Source organism: Diorhabda sublineata, chromosome 6 (genome assembly GCF_026230105.1).
Source record: "Diorhabda sublineata isolate icDioSubl1.1 chromosome 6, icDioSubl1.1, whole genome shotgun sequence".
Taxonomy (NCBI): Eukaryota; Metazoa; Arthropoda; class Insecta; order Coleoptera; family Chrysomelidae; genus Diorhabda; species Diorhabda sublineata.
Window position 1 is genome coordinate 5,685,562 of NC_079479.1, and position 18,147 is coordinate 5,703,708.

The following is an 18,147-nucleotide window of genomic DNA, read 5'->3' on the forward strand; positions in this document are numbered from 1 at the left end:
AGCCATGTAACCGTAAAAACAAAACTTTTTTATGCCGTGTCAAACACAGAAGAAGTAAACCTCCTTAGTTTGATATTGTTTACGTTTTAATGTTAAATGCTGCAATTTTGTTATTATTGATTCATATAAGTTCGCACAGTTTAAAATAAAACAAAAATGTCTACGGACAAAAAAATAATTCAAGAATTTGTTTTAGAACAAGACAATGAACTTCGATTCGAAGTAGAGTCTAAAAATGAAAAAGTTTATTTAACTTTAAAAAGTGGTACTGCTGAAATTTTTGGCACCGAATTAGTTAAAGCAAAAACTTACGAATTTACATCAGGAGCAAAAGTTGCAGTTTTCACATGGCATGGATGCGTTGTCGAAGTTAAAGGAAAAACTGATGTAATATATATTGCAAAAGAAACTCCTATGGTAATATATTCAAATTGTCATGCCGCTCTAGAGATTATGAGAACTGAAGCTGAAAAAGAAAATAAGAGGGGCCCGATAGCTATGATTGTGGGACCTACTGATGTTGGAAAATCTACTGTTTGTAGAATATTATTGAACTATGCTACCAGAATGGGTAGAAGACCAATTTTTGTTGATCTTGACGTTGGACAAGGATACATTTCAATCCCCGGAACAATTGGTAATTAACTGAAAGTTAATCAATTGACCAAACTAATTTGGTGTTATTTAGTCTTATAATCATTTACACTATAAAAAACTTTATATTTAAGGAGCTGTGATGGTCGAAAGACCTGCTGGTATAGAAGAAGGTTTTTCTCAAGAAGCTCCTTTGGTGTACAATTTTGGTCATAAAGCTCCAATGTCTAATGTAAATTTATTCAGTATTTTAGATGAGCAACTAGCATCTGTGGTTAAAGAGAGGTTAGAGGTGAATAAGCGAAGTATGTTTTCAAAATTTTTAAAATGATACTTTAAACATTTAGCTTTTAAAAATGTGTTTCAGCTCGGGCATCTGGAGTAATAATAAATACTTGTGGTTGGATTAAAAGTGCAGGTTATAAACAATTATTAAATTCAGCTAAAACATTTGAAGTGGATGTAATAATGGTGTTGGATCAAGAAAGACTTTATAATGAATTAGTTAGAGACTTGCCTAATTTTGTTAAAATTATATTTTTACCCAAAAGTGGAGGTGTAAGTATATAACATGAATTTATTGAAAATAAATTTAATTTCCACTTACTTTACTTACACTTTATATTTTTAGGTAGTAGAACGTTCTAAAAGTAATAGAATAGAATCAAGAGATCAAAGAATTCGTGAATATTTCTATGGCACTACAAAGAATTCCTTATATCCACATTCGTTTGATTTAAAATTTTCTGAAATAAAAATTTATAAAATTGGTGCTCCAGCATTACCAGACTCTTGCCTTCCATTGGGAATGAAAGCAGATGATCATATGATGAAACTAGTCCTTTTAACACCAAATGCTGGTTTAATGCATCATCTTTTAGCTGTAAGTTTTGCTGAGAAGGAGGATGAAGAAATTACTACATCCCATATTGCTGGATTTGTTTGTGTGTAAGTAGTTAATTATACTGAATAGGCTTATATATGGATAGTGGGGCAAATACCCAATGGATTGGACATTTATAAAATAGTATAATGCCCGGGAATTTGCCCAAAGCTGGTTCTTGCACTGGGATTCTTGGCCTTCCATCAGATTCAGCTATCTGACTCCATATCTATCTGCAGTAATTTTTTCATCAAACACTGTTATCTTATAACTAAGATTAATAAAAAAACTATATTGAACTTGTATAGTAATAGGATATCTACCTTGACAGGTTTGACAAGTGTTGACCTATGTCCCTAAAACTTTCGATCAAACTGGCATTAGATGTATGAGATAAACTGTCCCACTTCCAGTAAAATAACTGCCTGAGCATATTTTTCAGCAGTTACACTTCTAGATTAACCTAAACACTTTACTTCACTGTACCTTATATATGTAAATTTCCAATGAATATGATAAATTTTAGCCATAAAATTAAAAAAAGTGTTGGCCAATGTATATTCTCTAAATTGTATTATACTGGATAACAATTGCTTCAGGATTAATTTTGTCAGATATCTAATACACATGCCCAAGAATATTAAAAAAAATTGATGATAATTTTAAACCAAAAAAATAACTTATGAGTTTTTTGATAATAGGATACAGGAGTCCTCTGATTAAATTATTTCATAATCAACAAGATAATTGTTTCAAAAGTTAGATGTGACATGCTATCAACTGCTGTTTAGTCTTTACTCGGAAACATTGTTGTTAACAGGAACAAAAAATTTAAGAAAGAGTTTGGTAATTGGTGCTATATCGAGCACTCAAACACCTTTGAGTTTTACAGATAATTCAATTTTACTGTAAAATTAGTAGATACCATTGTTATTTCTTGATATGATGATAACTGAAGACCAGTTTTTAAATTGATAAAGTACAAAAATCGTTTCAGAGTTATATGGTTATCATGGCACTTTTCAGGAGCAAGTATATAATTATTCAGTTTCATTTTGCAGCTTTGTGATTTGTTATAGTAAATTTTCTAACAATGAATGCTGCCCAAATGTTCAACACTGTTATTGCAATATTATGTACAGACAGTTACAAAAAAATTTATGTTATTGAACTGAAAGCGAGTTTAAGACTGCCTTTTTATATTATTGCTCTTGAGAACATCCCTGATCTTGCTAGAGTTTCTTAAAAGGCTGATTTAGGGAAATCGACTGTGGGATGCGTGCCGTCAGTATTCATGGGATAAATACAAGCTAAGAGTTGTTTTGTTACCTGTAACCTTGAAAGTCCTCTCATATTGTAATATATGGGAAGTATTGTTGGCTTGTTGTTGAAGTGGTTTTTGTATTTTTGTACTTTTCAATATCTTGTTCATAATATAATTTATATATTTAAAATCCGAATTGCTTTACAGTTTCTCAAAAATTTGTTTATATTTCCATTTATTTTGGTATGATTTTTATTTTTTTTTTTTCAGTACAAATGTTGATACAGAAAGACAAATCATCACAGTACTCTCTCCTCAACCAAAACCTTTGCCAAACAATATTTTAGTTTTATCTGAACTTCAGTTTATGGACAATCATTAGAAAAAATAATAAACTAATTAGTTAATAAATTATATATTGTACAAAAAGACATAATCTAATAAAAATTATTATTTTGTCATATTTTATTATAATATTTGAAGGAAACAATATTATTTAATAATCCCTGCACCTATTAATAATATTCTGAGAATTTAGGCTTTTTTTGAATCTTCACAAACAACAATGAAACAATAGAGAACTTCAGAGGTTCTATGGAAACTCAGTTTTGGAGAATGTTCATTGATTATTTCTTTCAATATATAAAAACAAATGTTATTGAATTTTTCTTTGTCTAAGCAAACATCATCTTCAACTGTTCTTATTGTGCTATGTCTTTAATCAGGCAGAGTTGATTTCACTTCAACCTACATTGTGCTCTCCAATTATCACAGACAGAAAGGATCTATAGTTTAACAGAAGATCCAAACTTAAGCTGTAACAGACATAAACTGTCTGTGGTTTGCTACTGTTGAATTGCCATATTTAAGACTATTAGTTAAAAAAATTTTATTGATGCAGTTATACTAAAATTATTGTGAGGAGCCCCTTTAGAACGTAACATGTAGATCATTTACATAATGTATTTGATTATATTAGTCCAATGTAAATATTCTAGTTGCAATATCTGTAATCAGCCAATCTATTCCAGTTAACAAATTTTCTCCAGTTACAGCACTGCACCAAACTATCTTCCAATGGTGGGTTTTTATTGAATCCAATTCCAGTATCTAAATAAGAGAAAACATATAAATTAATTTTACAGAAAATTATTATTTGTATTATAATCAAAAGAGTATCATGGACTAATATCAGTGAAGTTGCATCAATGATGTGCCTTTTCTTTTCTTTCAAGATCTACCCAATCGATATATCTTACCAAATATGTTGCAAGAAATGACTCACAGTTCAAATTAAGAGGGGCCCTGAACATGTTTGTCATAATCTTTTTGAGCGTAAAAATGAATAAATTAAGTAGTCATCTGTAGAAAGTAGCCTTCACCAAATTTAGCTATGCCACTGATTACAATAAGCAAACAACGAATTTACAATTATATAGGTAAGAAGGTTGAGAATGAGATGCAGACTTGTACAAAAATCTTGGGGGTATAGGGGCAGAGTGGCTGAAAAGCCAAAACAACTCTCTAAACAATTTACATTTAGCATTTTCTTATGGGAACCTATGTTGGGTGATGACATAATTCATGGGATAAATACAAGCTAACGAGTTGTTTCGCCACCTGCAACCTTGAAAGTACTCTCATATTGTAATCTATGGGAAGTATAGTTGGCATATTGTTAAAGTGGTTTTTGTATTTTTGTGCTTTTCAAAATCTTGTTCATAATATAATTTATATATTTAAAATCCGAGTTGCTTTACGGTTTCTGAAAAGTTTGTTTATATTTCCATTTATTTTGGTATGATTTTCTAGAATTTTTAAAACTTCTTTCTTTTTTAAACTTCTAGTATTTTTATAAGGGAAACAAGTATTTATTTTTGGATTTGCAACAGTATATCAGTGTAAAACTCAAGAATACACCTAAGTATTGGTGGAATATTGGTTATCCATCCAAGTTCTAACTATTCTCCTTTTTAAACTGAAGTTTTTTGCATGTTTTGGTTTTGCTATTTAACTCCATTTTTTCCTGTCCTCGGTATTACTCCACCATCTGCAGACTCCTATTTTGTTCAGATCATTTGTTACTTGCCTCTTGGCTTATGCGCGTTAATCTTAGGGTTGAGGATGGTGAAGAGGTAGCACAATGAACAAGTTCAATAACTACTTAAACTTACCATATATACATCAATAAAACAATATACACCAAAAGATATACAAAAGGTAAAATTAATTCGCGCGTGCCGAATCTCTAAGAGCAGCGTAACTCCACTGAGATGTAGGCATTCCAGAACTGCTCTCTTTGCTGTCTCGAAACAGAATAAGCTTCATACTCATGCCCACAAAGGACCTATTCCTTTTCACCCACTTTAGTAGTTGAATCTGAAATTTCCCACCAAAGAAGTTTTTCTGCTGAAATGGTTTTCAAAGTTCATTGGTGGGAAAATTTAGTATAAAATAGGTAGATCAAGTTAATAAGATTTAGTTTACCTTCAGTCTCTGAAGATTATAGCTTGGATATCGAAACAAGAGTCATACAGTGTAACTGTGAGTATTGGTGTAGTGGTAGTGTAAACAATATGTTCAGTAGAAATTATTAGTTCCAAAATATGTAAGATGTTGCCTATTTATATATTATGAATTTTGCCATGTTTTTAGTAAAGTATAATATGCAAATAGCAAATAAGAAGGAAGACTTACTGTTTTCAACTCTTCTATATCATATGATCCGGGTAAATCTTGTTTATTCGCAAATACTAACAATGTGGCACCTGCTAATCTCTGAAAACATTTTATTTAAAGTAGATTCATAGTATATTTATAAAAAAAACTTACTTCCTCTCTTAATAATGAATGTAATTCAGTTTTACAATCTTCAAGTCTACGTTTATCAGCACTGTCTACAACCCATATTAATCCATCTGTACATTCAAAGTAATTTCTCCAGTATGATCTCAAAGACTTTTGTCCTCCAACGTCCCACATGTTTAATTTGAATCTAGAATTTGCAAAATTCAATCATAGCTATATCTATTATTCGAGATTAAACTTTTACCCCCTATGTTCCAAAGTTTTGATATTAAATCCTAGAGTTGGTGATATAGTATTTATTGGTTCTCCATTGAATCTTTTTAATATGGTAGTTTTACCTGCATTGTCCAAACCTCTGAAAGTATTTTAAACTAAGTATTCAGTTATGGGATATAAATATATTAAATAGGGTAACTAATACATACAGCATCAATATTCTCATTTCTTTTTCTTTCTGTTTCATCTTTTTTAATACAGTAAGAAAACCCATTTTTATAAATTATTAATAATATTGTATTTGAAATATAAATTTAACTTCTCAGACGTTAATACTCAACTATTTTATAAATATGTTTTTTTATTTTGACGGTCATACGTTTAGGTTAGGATGATATATGACAGAATAAATTCCAGGTTTGTTTTTCTTTTACTTGCAAATCTAGCCCTAGCTACATTTTGTAGTTTTATCATCGCATAATATTACTTGTGCAGGGTTCTCAATTCTGTAATTAATAACAATTTTGAATTATTTATATTTAATATAAAAATTGCGAGTTGTTATTTTGTTAAAGAGTAGGCCACGTCTGGAACGGGAGAAGAAGAGTGCTTATAACATAAATCACCAAAATAAACTAAGATAATTTTTACATAGGGTGTATATAGGGACAGTTGTATGTTCATTATTAAATTAATATTCTCACTAAAAAATATCTACGATTTAATATTAAAATAATAATTATCGAATGGGTTTATTAACGGATCCGACCACAGGGCAAGGCAAATTTGTCAAACTGCTTTTAAAATGTTACAGCAAAGTTTGTGTTTTATTTTATTTAATTGGTGTAATTTGGTTTTGTACTTTGGCATATCCTCCAATGAACGCTAATACGTATTTCTCAGAAAATGCTTTACTACCTGGGTTGGTAAAATCTCAATTTCGTGAAGATAAGGAAGCACTTAGATATCATGAAGAATTGTTAGATGAAATGAACAAATATGAAGATTCAATTCCTTATCCTTGGCTATTGGCAAAATTCAGACAAATTGGTCTAGATGCATACTTACACAATTTCACCCTAATTTCCCCCTTGAACAAACGTGAGAAGTTTTCAGGAAAAAATGTATATGGAATTCTCAGAGCTCCGAGAGCTTCTAGTACAGAGGCATTAGTATTAAGTACACCCTATAGACCAAGTACTAGTGTTCATGCTACCACAAGCCCCTCTGTGGCTATTATGTTGGCATTTGCTAAATATGCAAATAGTAAGTGATACATATATTTTCATATTTTGTGAAATAATTTTTATGTTTGCTGTAGAAGAAAAATATTGGGCAAAAGATATAATTTTCTTGATCACTGAGCATGAACAGCTTGGAGTTCAAGCATGGTTAGAAGCCTATTATGGTGTTAGTTGTGGAAGTGAAGATGTGTTACAGCATGGAGATTTAAAAGGTAGAGGAGGAGCTATACAAGCGGCAATAAATTTAGAATTGCATAGTGAAAAAATTGGTAAGTTCAGTCTACAGTGAAGTAAATAAAAGTATTTTTTTAATTTCTTATTTCTTAGACATTTTATATAATTATGTTTCTAAATTATCTTGATTTTAGGTCTCTTCTGTTATAAAATTAGACCTAAAAGGTCTAAGAAATAATTTATAAATATAAAAATAATATATATTTATTACAATGATGTTTATATTTTTAGGTCAAATGGATATAAAAGTTGAAGGTTTGAATGGACAGTTACCAAATCTGGATCTTTTTAATTTAGCATCAAAAATGTGTACAAAGGAAGGAGTTTATCAAACTTTTAAAAACCGGATACCAAGGTATTATCGTGATCCTGTTAAAGAATGGTGGAACAATTTCCAAAATTTGTTATTGATGATGGCAACTCAAGCAGTTGGTGTATGTAGATAATACTTATATTTTTAATGTAGGTCATTAAATTTTTAGATAAGTATTAGAGGTTCTGTAAAGCTCTAGCACTCTTTAAAGATAGAGCTGTTAAGTCAATTTTTAAGCATATATCAAAGAAATTGCTACCCACTAATTTCTACATTGCATAAATATGTACTGATAAATTATTTTATTATGTCACAAGTAGTTTACACCAAAGACATAATGGATTAATTTGGTCTAATTTTTTTGTGTATCCTATAGGACCTTTGTAAATATCTTGCAGTTTCACTTTTAATTTAAATTGGGCTATTCACCTTATAATTAAGGGAATTTTCTTTTTTATCTTAAATTTTATTTAAATGTAGTATCTAAGTTGTCTAGCATCCTTATGAGCTTTTCAACAAATTTGTGTACTAATACATCAAATTTATGCAAAGGGTCTACAGTCTACACATTCTTCTGTTAAATTATTAGGGATTTACACTTATTTTCAAATATTGCATACTGGTATTGACCATGAAAAAAAAAGTACCAAAATGGGAGCTATAGTTTTCTAACTGAATTGTTAAATATGTGGTGTTGGTGAAAAAAGGTGCATATTGTATGTGAATAAGTTGTCAAGTTGCCTAAACAGTCATCCATTTTACAATCTTTGAAAAAGAGAAAAGGAAACGACTTTGGAAAAAAAAAACAGCATAAAAAAGGAAAAAATTTCTGATTTGTAACTTGAGTTTGTTACAATTTTGTTATTTTTGTGTTAAAATAATTTATCAGATTTTTTGAAATTTTTGTTATTTTTAAGAAAAGTTTATCATTGTTTCATTATTAATTTTTCAAGGTTTTAACCATTAAATCAATTCATGAATACCATTTACCTTTTATGTATATCTGCTTGCTCTGCTGTTGATGTATAGCATTAATTTAAAATAAGTTTTTTTGTACCTTGTCCTTACTTTTATACTATACACCTGTCCAATTTTCATATTTCTCAATTATTTTTACTAAATATTTCATGTAATGTTTTTTTAAATTCATGTTTGATTATAGTCACTTTTGCAATATTTAATTTATTACAATAAAAACTACCAGGTCTCTGATAACAAAATGGAGTGAACAAAAATGATTTGTATCCATATAGATCAACTACAATGAGTGCTATTTGCTTTTGAAAACTAGTCTTTTTTAATTTTTAAATAATTTTAATTGTTCAAGCAGATAGTAAATTGGTAACTTGATGTTAAAAATATTAGATGACAAAAAAATTCCATCTTCTGATACATTATGTATTTTTTATAGATACCTAATGGTAACCATGGTCTTTTCCACCGTTTTGGCATACAAGCCCTGACATTAGAAGGATTTGAAAATTCTAATACCAGAAATAACAATAAAATATGGACTATGGGTACTGGCAGAATAATAGAAGGAATTTTTAGAAGTTTAAATAATCTTCTAGAACGATTCCATCAAAGTTTTTTCTTCTATTTGTTACCATCTTCTGATAGATATATTTCCATAAGTAAGTATTTTTTTAATGTAGTAAGTTTGACATAAGCAGAACGGCGTGAGAAACTCCAAATAATAATTTCTTTATCAATTTTGTCGTTTTATGACATCAAGAATTTGCTTAAGGACTTCTTTCCATAAATGTTTGAATTTTTAAAAATTGGAAAATTACACTTTTACTTATTTTGGATGTATTGATGTTACAGTAATTTTTGTGTATGTTGAAGGTATCTGTTATCTGTGAAATTGTAGGATGCTCTTGCCAATTCCAAACTGTTATACTTGTATAAACTTGTTTTTCCAGGTCTTTACATACCATCAGTTTGTCTTATAGCTGGTACGATGTTTATTAAGGCATGTGCAAGGTGGTTCAAATTACAAGAAACTATGGAAGAAGGTGAGTTTTTGGAAAATATAATAAAAGAGATTTAAAAAAGTGCTTCATTGCTGCGATAGAATATATGTTTTTCAAAAAATAGTTTGTACCAGCATCAGTTATTAATTGGTCATTTTCAAATCAAAATATTACAAGAACAGTATCAAATTTTTCCAGGACTACCTTTTTGGTATAAAATTGAATGAATATGGATATCATAGCATCTTTATTGAAAATCGTTCTGATTTAAAACATTTTATTTGTCAAAAAGGAAAGAGACAATAAAATCTGCGAAGTAAATAGAAGGATAGAACTAACTTGGGCTGCATTTACAAGCTGAGACATATATTCATGTCAGATATACCGACATGTTTCAAATAAAAAGTGGTTGACCAATGCGTCTTACCAGTATTGTCTTATGCCTCGGAAACATTAACATTGACGCCAAAACCTGTAAATACTCAACAATCCATAGAAAAGTCCATTCTAGGAAAAGAAGAACTGCATAGAAGAACAAAAGTTATGGATGCAATTGAATGAGTCACACATTTAAATTGGGCTGGCCATGTCCCAAGAGTTTCAAATCATAGATGAACAAAGAGAATACTATAATGGCGTTATAGGGATAAAGCATACAGAAACACGCCGACACGATGGACGGACGATTTAAAAAAGATATCCTCTAACAGAATCTAAGATGCCCAAGATGGAGTAAAATGGTTTAGGTTATAAGAGGATTATGTATAGCGATGGACAAGAGGGTGCTACTAAATGATTATGATTTACTAGAAATTAATTATAATTCACTGGATAGTTTCAAATGAAAATTTAAAAGGTGTAATTTGTTTCAGATAAACGTTCAAGCTCAAAGCCTTCCGTTCGTGTCGACAAAGTAATTATAATATTTTTGCTTGTTCACTTTATTGGAATTCTATTATCAAATATTCCTCAATACAAGTCGATTTTGACAGAAAGTGATCAAAATTCGACAATATTCTACTCGTTAGTAGCCTCGTTTGCAGTACTACTACTAGTGCCATTTTTTGTTGGATTGAGAAAATGCAGAGAAAGCATGGAATTGTTGAATGTCATGGCTATGTTGGAACTGGGTACAGTATTAATTTGCATTTCAATGAATAACTTTTCTTTCGGATTATTCTGTGCTACACTTGTGATTCCAGCAGCTCTTCTGATTAATCCAACTAATTCAAGGTAAGGTTCAATTAATTCAATTTTAAATATGTTAGGAAGAAAGGAAGGAATAAGTTCCAATATTAAATTAAGTGGGAACACAAACTGTTTATTCATAGACATCAAGAATTAACAGTGTTAATTCAAAAGGCATTTAGTACATAACAAAGCAAGGGGCATTACCTGTTTTCATTGAACGCTGTCTATGTGACTCTATATCCAAAAGCCACCCTTTGTTTTTTTATTGGATTGTCATTAAAATACATCAGAGCAATACATGTTTAAATGGGGGAAAATAAAATAATATTATATTTTTTAGAATTAGGTATTCCAAGGCTGCACAATGAAAAGGATTTTAAACTGAATACTTGATATTTTTTGGTATCTGATTGGGAAAAATTTGCATATATCATTTAATCAACTCAATTATCAATAGTTTCTGTCAATCATCATTAGTTTTTGCTTTTTTATTAACCGGAATATTTTTCCAATATATATTGTAGATATTTTGGGTAATCTTTTTTGGCTTTACAGCCACTCTGCACCTATAACTAGAAGATATTTTGTACAAGACCCAAAGGAGATTATTTTTCTGGGGTTTTTGTGTCCCACTTCCCTAGGTATTAATACTACTCTTTTAAGGTACTCAAGCCTTTTAATTAAAGGGGCAATACATTCGCAGAGTAGATGTTGTGCTGTTTCCACGGCTTGTTCGTGGAATCTGAAGTTGTCATCCTTTGCCATGCCCAACATGTAAGTGACCTAACAGGTCACTGTCCCCCAACACTACCAATTTGATGTCGTTTCTTAGCTGATATGGTTATGAATATTTGGGATTGTCTTAAGCCTGGAGTGTTTCTCCAGTTAGACTCCATTTGATTCTTTAGCCATGCGTTCAGTTACTTTGTTTTTTATAGGTAGTGCTTTTAGAGTTTTTTGGCACTCCCACGTTAGTTTGGACGTGCACTCAATAGCTTTCAGGACCTTCAAAGCCCCTTGGCTGAGAGGTTTATATGCAAACACTACTGAGAATATTTGCTTATTGTTAGCAAATCTAACTAAAAAATGGTAAGTGATTTCCTAGTAGTATTTGGTCCACAAATGCCCCATCCAGCTTCTTGCGCAAGCTTAGAACCATCTAAGTGATAGTGATATATTTCAAACTTGCAGAAGATCTTTATTGACCTACGACCGTTGAAGTCACGTACCATCTGAAAGGGGGTACAAATACCACATATTTTTAGGTATAATACTATTTGTTGAGTATTTTTATAGATCTTGCCTTTATATTTTATTAATGTCCTGCAGTATAACTGAAATTATAGATTAATGTTTCTTTGACAGTTACTTCATTTATTACTGGAGGAATTAATGCTACTTATGTTATTTAAATCGAAACTAAATTACTAAAATATTTTTTTTTAAATTTCAGGTTGTATTCGTTTCTTCAAAAAATTTTGTGGTTATTGGTCCACCCACTGACAGTTTTGACTGTTGTAGTTATGATTAATTCGTACTTCATGTTTCCCGAGGAAAAAATTAAAGAAATCATTGTAAGAGGATGGGACGCCACACAGAAATCGGTTATCTACAGTATAATAGATTCAATGATATATGGAAATTGGTCGTATATAATAGTAATGTATATTTTTCTACCGAACTGGTTATGCTTCTGGATTGTATCATTTAGCAATTATAAAGAATGTGGAGTAGATGAAAATAAAAAAAATGATTAAATATATTTAAAGAAATTATATAGATCCTATTACATTACCTCCAACTAATTTATTAACAAATAGGGCTACAGCATTTGTTACTAGAAGTACTGATGTATGGGAAGGTCCCCAAAATGTCAAAATAGTCCCTGTGAATCATTACCAACATTGTTATAGGAAATTATTTAATAGGGTGTGTCAAGTCCTTTCTTTCAAATGTTGTATAACGCGTATTGGGATGGCAAAAATTTAAGTACTCCACATAAAGTCACACGGCATCAGATCTGACGACCGCATGAACGACACGAATATATCAGTCTAAAGAATCCCTTTTTTGCTGAGTATTATTGAGCCGAAATATTATATCGTTATAAAATTTACAAAAGTATAACAGGATAAAAGGTTTGGCATACAGGAATAAGGGAGGAAAATTAATTCCTGCAAAAACATTTGTCGATATACAATGCAGATGCCGTCAAAATTGCAATCAAAAAATTATTTCTGATGAGAGAGAGGCTGCTATGAAAGAATTTTATAGTTTACATAGTCAACTTGACCAAAATATTTTCTTAAGAGGTTGTATCAAAGTTAACCGTCACAGGGCTTCCAGTAAATTGGCTGAAAATACGCTGGATACAGTTAGAAAGGTCCAAACCCTATCTCATACAATTCAAATGTGACTATAATGAAGATACAGAATTTCAAGCTATTAATATAAGAAAATCTTTAGTGGGTAGACCGCAAAGTTTGAAAAATATAGATCAGCTTTTATTATAGTAGGTAGGAGGTAGAACTGTGACAAAGGAAAAATGGAGAGACATGATGGATCTGCTAAAATTCATTCCTCTTATTAACACGATTACTATAAGAACTTGTTAACAAATCTAAATGACGAATCCTCGCATCCAGCTGATGAAGAAGACATTATTTATATTGCTGAATCATCTCAAAGAATAATGCTGCTAACATAAACTTTTTTCAGTTGCCAAATGCAATTATGCATTCTACATTATATATTTGAATTCATATTATCATTATCATATTATGTTTTTAAAAACAATATACATTACATCATCGCGTTTCTCATCTTATTCGCGTTTCTCATCTTATATATATATATATATATATATATATATATATATATATATATATATATATATATATATATATATATCGCTGCATATAAGAAATGTTTACAGTTATACTTCAAGACTTTACGTCAGTTTGTGAGCATAAAAAAGATCGGATATTTTTCATTTATCGTTAGAGCAGCCTTTGTGAAAATCCAATATGAAGAAATAAAACCATTCAAATAATGATCACACATTTATTTTCGACGTACTAATAAAAAAATTAGTATAATTTTTACGTGTATATATATAATAAATATCTTTTTCATATAACTATAGAAGCTTTCACGGCATTCTATGCATTCCTTTCTAAAAATTGACAACATTTACAATATGTTCGAAGTCGAATCGCAAAACGAAAACATTAAAATGTGAAGTTCGCAGTTGTGAAGCTTCCCTATATAAAAAATAAAGGAGAAATGCATAACGCCTTAAAAAAATTGGACTTTAACACGTGTTATTGATACCTTAAGCTAAAACAAATGATCCTGTTCCTAAATAACAAACAAAAACATTAACAAGTCATCCTATTATATCTTATCTAGAAAAAAATAAGAGCAACACATTTATTAACCAAACCGAATTTACTTATTTCAATTGTTCAAAGGGAGGGTAATTTTATACCATCGCCGTCCTCTCGTTTTTTAGCTCGTCAAATATCAATAATTTTTTTAAATCTCTTAAGGTGGATTTATGAAAAAAAAAATGTGGGAAATAAATCACTTGAAGATTTCATATGGTTTTATGACTTACGCATTGTTACCATAACGCAACTCTTTAAGTATAATCGTTCATAACTTTATATAAAGTATAAAATTAAGGCTTTTTTATATTTTTTGTTAATCTATGCAAAAAACTAACATTTAAAAAAATATATAAAAAGTTTTTTACAAATTTTATTAACCTATTAGGTTAGGTTGGTTAGCTTTTATATACTTATTTTAAACCTAACCTAACTTATGTACGATTATGGCTGGCGCTTTGGGCGTCTACATATCCTTTTATTGGGGTGGGTGACTCCCCTTGTTCTTTTGTTATAGTTTTTTGTTGATTCTAGCTTCGTTGGTTAGCTTTCTCCATTCTTTTCTGTTTTTGCATTTTGCTTTCCAGTCTACTATTTCTAGGATTCGGGTATCTTCTTCAATTTGGTTTCTTGGTGTGCCTCTACCTCTTGGCCATAGAGGTATCCATTGTGTTATCCTCCTCACCGTTTCTGTAGGTTTCCTTCTTATAATGTGTCCTGCCCAATTTAGTCTTTGTGCTTTTATATATCTTCTCCTCCCACTTCTTCATTTTTGTGTAATTTTCTTAATTTGTTTTTTTTTATATACAGTAGAGCATCTCTTTATCCGTCAGTTAAAAATTAAAAAAAATATTCGTCAACATCCTGCGCAAGTTTTTAAAGTTTTAAATTTCCCGCGTGCGAAGTTTCGTTGTATTCAATCTGCGCACGTGATGTTTTAACTTTTGCTGGTGTAGTGCTCGTTGCAGTTCAGTTAGCTGTAACTTTGTCAATTGCAGAAAAACTTGAAATGTTAGAAGACGTAATTCGTGGTGTAAGTGAGACTAGTTTAGCGCGGCAGTACAATGTTGACACATCTACGATTTTAGGCATTGAAAAGCAGCGTCAAAGACTATGCTTCCAAATTAGACAGTGAAGATGGAAGTAAAAACAAGAAAATCTATTAAATCAGGAGACGGACTTTACTATGTATATTCGGTTTATGTAAATTATAACCCAAAGACAACCGATTAATAGACCGATAATTTGTGAAAAAGTACAACAAATAAACCAAATGATAAATATTGATCCTAAATTCAAAGCTACATCTGGCTGGCTTTAACGCTTCAAATCCAGACACGGGATAAAGGAGCTACAAGGTGAGAAACTGTCAGCTGATGTAGCATCTGCCAATAATTTTAAAGAGACATTTAATTAATTTTGCAAAGCTGGTGGTTTTGAACCGAAAAAAATTTATAATGCGGACGAAACAAGTCTAAACTGGAAAAAGCTGTCATCCAAGTCCCTTTTCTCGAAAAGGAAATTGCAGCGCCTGGGTAAATAGCCAGCATTACGAATCATGGATTGCAATAACTCTACTGGCGATCACAGATATTTTTGACGAGTGATATGAGAATGTTTTTATATAACAAAAAAAAGATGCTTGGCCCACTGTAAACGAAATCACAATTGACAAAGCATGGAATAAGCTGTATCCTAACCAAATTCGCAAGAAAATAGTGATTCTGTTCCAGATGACCCACAAGAAAGTCTGGATCTGGATAAAATAAGAGAAGTCATCAAAGAAGCACCAGTTTTGAGGAGTGTCAACGATCCTGGATGTTGGATTCTTTCTGATATAGAAATGGTTCAGCAGATAGAGAATGATAATCAGAAAATAAGAAAGGAAGAGTAGGTTAGAGAAAACACTGAAGTGGAAGACGATGTCCCAACTTACGATGAGGAGTTTACCTGTTTGAAAAAAGCAACGAAATAGCTGAGTGTGACACCATTCAGCTTTTGTCCTTAAAAAGACTAGGATATTTACTTGTTATTAGTCTTTGATTATTTGTTGCCTTTGTTTGTATTAATAAAATAGTTTGAGTTGTGTTACAACTCGCACTATTCATATTACAGTGCGAATAAGGCTAAAATCGTCCAAATCAACCGGATTTTCAATTATGCTCTACTGTAGTAAGAAAAAAATATATAAAAAATGCATTGATTACTTGTACAAAAGTTTTCAAGAATTATACGTGAAAGAGTTCGTTTACATGAACATTTAATGCCCAGAAACTATTACAACTTTATATTCCCCTAATTTTTTCGTAAATTCGTCATAAAAACTAGAATTAAAAAAAAAATATTGAAATTTGATTTTTCGATTTTCTCGAGTAAAAAAATTGCGGAGGAGGCCACGATAATATAAAATTGCCAAAGGAAAAAAATTTCCTTAGCCAGAATATTTTTATGAATCTGAAGTGGTCTACAATTCGACATTTCGTCCACTACGATAAGAATATTCCTGTGCACATCAAGAAAAGGATTGTTTGTGTCATAATCAACTACTATCCTAGATTTTATACTTTCAAATGTTTTTTTTTAGTCAAATTCTGCCAATTGGCAATCAATATCTTGTAATCTAACCTCTAAATAGACTTACTGAACACGTTTACACCACCACTACATAAACACTCACAATTACATTGTCTGACGCGCGTTTCGATAACCAAGTTATCGTCTTCAGAAACTGAAGGTAAACAGTTTAGTAGACGGTGTAATTATGAGTGTTAGTGTAGTGGTAGTGTAAACAGTGTGTTCAGTATGAATTCGGTTCCAGTAATTCCATCTTAGTTCTAATTAGATTATTTGGAGATATGTAAGACTTACTTCGCCGATAAACTAGAGAAAATTATAACACAACAATTGGAGGATTCGATACTTATCGTTTCGGTGACAGTCCTGAAGAGAGATTTACCACTTAGTATACGAGATATATTAGTGAATTTAAGTTCAGATTTTAACATTATTTGAGGCAACGTGACGTCTTCCTCTGTTTTGGCTGGGAAGTCACAGAAACGATGTCAAAGTGCAAGTATTTTTATATATTTTTTTTCTTTGTATTTATAATGGTTCATTCTATTATTTCAAAATTTAGGAGCATCTCTAGTATGTATCAATGTTAACAATCAATTAAAAACGTCAACCACCATCATTAATCTAGTAAAACTGAAGAACTACAAGGTAGATGAAATAGAATTTCCTAAAAAACAATTATTGTTCTCATTAACAGCTTTTCCCTCCAAATCTTTCAGGGAGAGTTATTGTTATTGAAATTACAACAAAATTATTTTTCAATATAGGCAGTTTTATTTTCTTTCATTTAATTTTAGTTCCGAATCTCTTTGTGTTAACTTCTAATAAAGTTGCAACTTGCGTTTACGAAAGTAACATAACATCTCGTTTAAAACATTTATTGGCTAACTGAACATATCGAGTTATCCAATGATATTGAGGGATATGATAATTAAATTATAAATAATTCAAGAACGATCCCGTTCTCCATGTGCATCAATGCTACTTTGGAAAAAGGCATCCGAGTAGTGATCTACAAAGAAACGAATAAATATTGACGGAAGTAGATTTACCCTGGTCTTCTGCAACTACATTATTGGTTTCTAGTTACTTCCTTGGTGAATATCTCGGATTTGTCGGCATGCGAGTGAAACTTCGCAATTCGTAACTCATCTCAATACCATGAGCGGTTGCTGTGTCCATATCGCATTTACGAAATATTATCATACGAATGTCGCTGTGAAGGTAGATCTTCCCAGATTTTGAACTCATAAATCTAGAATGCAAAATAAAAAATTAAATTATAACAAACAAATGCAACTTTTAAAATAAGATAGCACACAAGATTCTAAAACGATGCTTGGAATTAAAAAGAAAAATTATGAGTACCATTATAAGACCGAAAAGACATTATGATCTATACAGAAGGAAAATAAAGAAAATGGAGAAGAGAATGTGGTAAAGATAATAAAAGAAAGAACA

At 30.8% G+C, this 18,147-nt stretch overlaps 4 protein-coding genes across 9 annotated transcripts in view; 2 read left to right on the forward strand and 2 right to left on the reverse strand.

Annotated features, from left to right (window-relative positions):
- Positions 1-48: 48 nt before the first annotated feature.
- On the forward strand, positions 49-3,228 carry LOC130444845 (protein CLP1 homolog). The gene is made up of 5 exons (XM_056780126.1): positions 49-637; positions 729-899; positions 962-1,152; positions 1,226-1,542; positions 3,012-3,228. The coding sequence occupies exons 1-5, from the start codon at positions 157-159 to the stop codon at positions 3,121-3,123; spliced, it is 1,272 nt and encodes a 423-aa protein (XP_056636104.1). The 5' UTR covers positions 49-156; the 3' UTR covers positions 3,124-3,228.
- LOC130444846 (ADP-ribosylation factor-like protein 2) lies at positions 3,141-6,173 on the reverse strand. Its single transcript, XM_056780127.1, has 5 exons — positions 5,975-6,173; positions 5,794-5,904; positions 5,574-5,736; positions 5,439-5,519; positions 3,141-3,851 (listed from the first exon to the last, which is right to left on the reverse strand). The coding sequence occupies exons 1-5, from the start codon at positions 6,037-6,039 to the stop codon at positions 3,717-3,719; spliced, it is 555 nt and encodes a 184-aa protein (XP_056636105.1). The 5' UTR covers positions 6,040-6,173; the 3' UTR covers positions 3,141-3,716.
- On the forward strand, positions 6,169-12,495 carry LOC130444844 (glycosylphosphatidylinositol anchor attachment 1 protein). The gene is made up of 7 exons (XM_056780125.1): positions 6,169-7,031; positions 7,087-7,278; positions 7,475-7,677; positions 8,968-9,190; positions 9,482-9,574; positions 10,405-10,765; positions 12,177-12,495. Exons 1-7 carry the CDS (start codon positions 6,512-6,514, stop codon positions 12,478-12,480), a joined length of 1,896 nt encoding a protein of 631 aa, XP_056636103.1. The 5' UTR covers positions 6,169-6,511; the 3' UTR covers positions 12,481-12,495.
- Positions 12,496-13,778: 1,283 nt separating this feature from the next.
- LOC130444847 (atos homolog protein A) overlaps positions 13,779-18,147 on the reverse strand; it is a 67,341-nt gene continuing 62,972 nt past the window's right edge. For 5 of the 6 annotated variants that reach the window (XM_056780132.1, XM_056780133.1, XM_056780128.1 and 2 more), the window contains one exon: positions 13,779-17,941. In XM_056780132.1, coding sequence (XP_056636110.1) covers positions 17,773-17,941 — 169 coding nt within the window. In that variant the 3' untranslated portion in view covers positions 13,779-17,772. The remainder of the gene's footprint in view (positions 17,942-18,147) is intronic. The other variant, XM_056780135.1, reaches the window with a different exon arrangement.

Coding starts and splice junctions, on each gene's coding strand:
- LOC130444845 (XM_056780126.1), top strand. CDS start 157: ATGTCTACGGACAAAAAAATAATTCAAGAATTTGTTTTAGAACAAGAC. Junction 1,153..1,225: donor TTTTACCCAAAAGTGGAGGT/GTAAGTATATAA, acceptor TTATATTTTTAG/GTAGTAGAACGTTCTAAAAG. Junction 1,543..3,011: donor ATTGCTGGATTTGTTTGTGT/GTAAGTAGTTAA, acceptor TTTTTTTTTCAG/TACAAATGTTGATACAGAAA.
- LOC130444846 (XM_056780127.1), bottom strand. CDS start 6,039: ATGGGTTTTCTTACTGTATTAAAAAAGATGAAACAGAAAGAAAAAGAA. Junction 5,737..5,793: donor AAAACTTTGGAACATAGGGG/GTAAAAGTTTAA, acceptor TGCAAATTCTAG/ATTCAAATTAAACATGTGGG. Junction 3,852..5,438: donor ATATAGAAGAGTTGAAAACA/GTAAGTCTTCCT, acceptor TCTCTTATTTAG/ATACTGGAATTGGATTCAAT.
- LOC130444844 (XM_056780125.1), top strand. CDS start 6,512: ATGGGTTTATTAACGGATCCGACCACAGGGCAAGGCAAATTTGTCAAA. Junction 7,279..7,474: donor ATTGCATAGTGAAAAAATTG/GTAAGTTCAGTC, acceptor TTATATTTTTAG/GTCAAATGGATATAAAAGTT. Junction 9,575..10,404: donor ACAAGAAACTATGGAAGAAG/GTGAGTTTTTGG, acceptor AATTTGTTTCAG/ATAAACGTTCAAGCTCAAAG.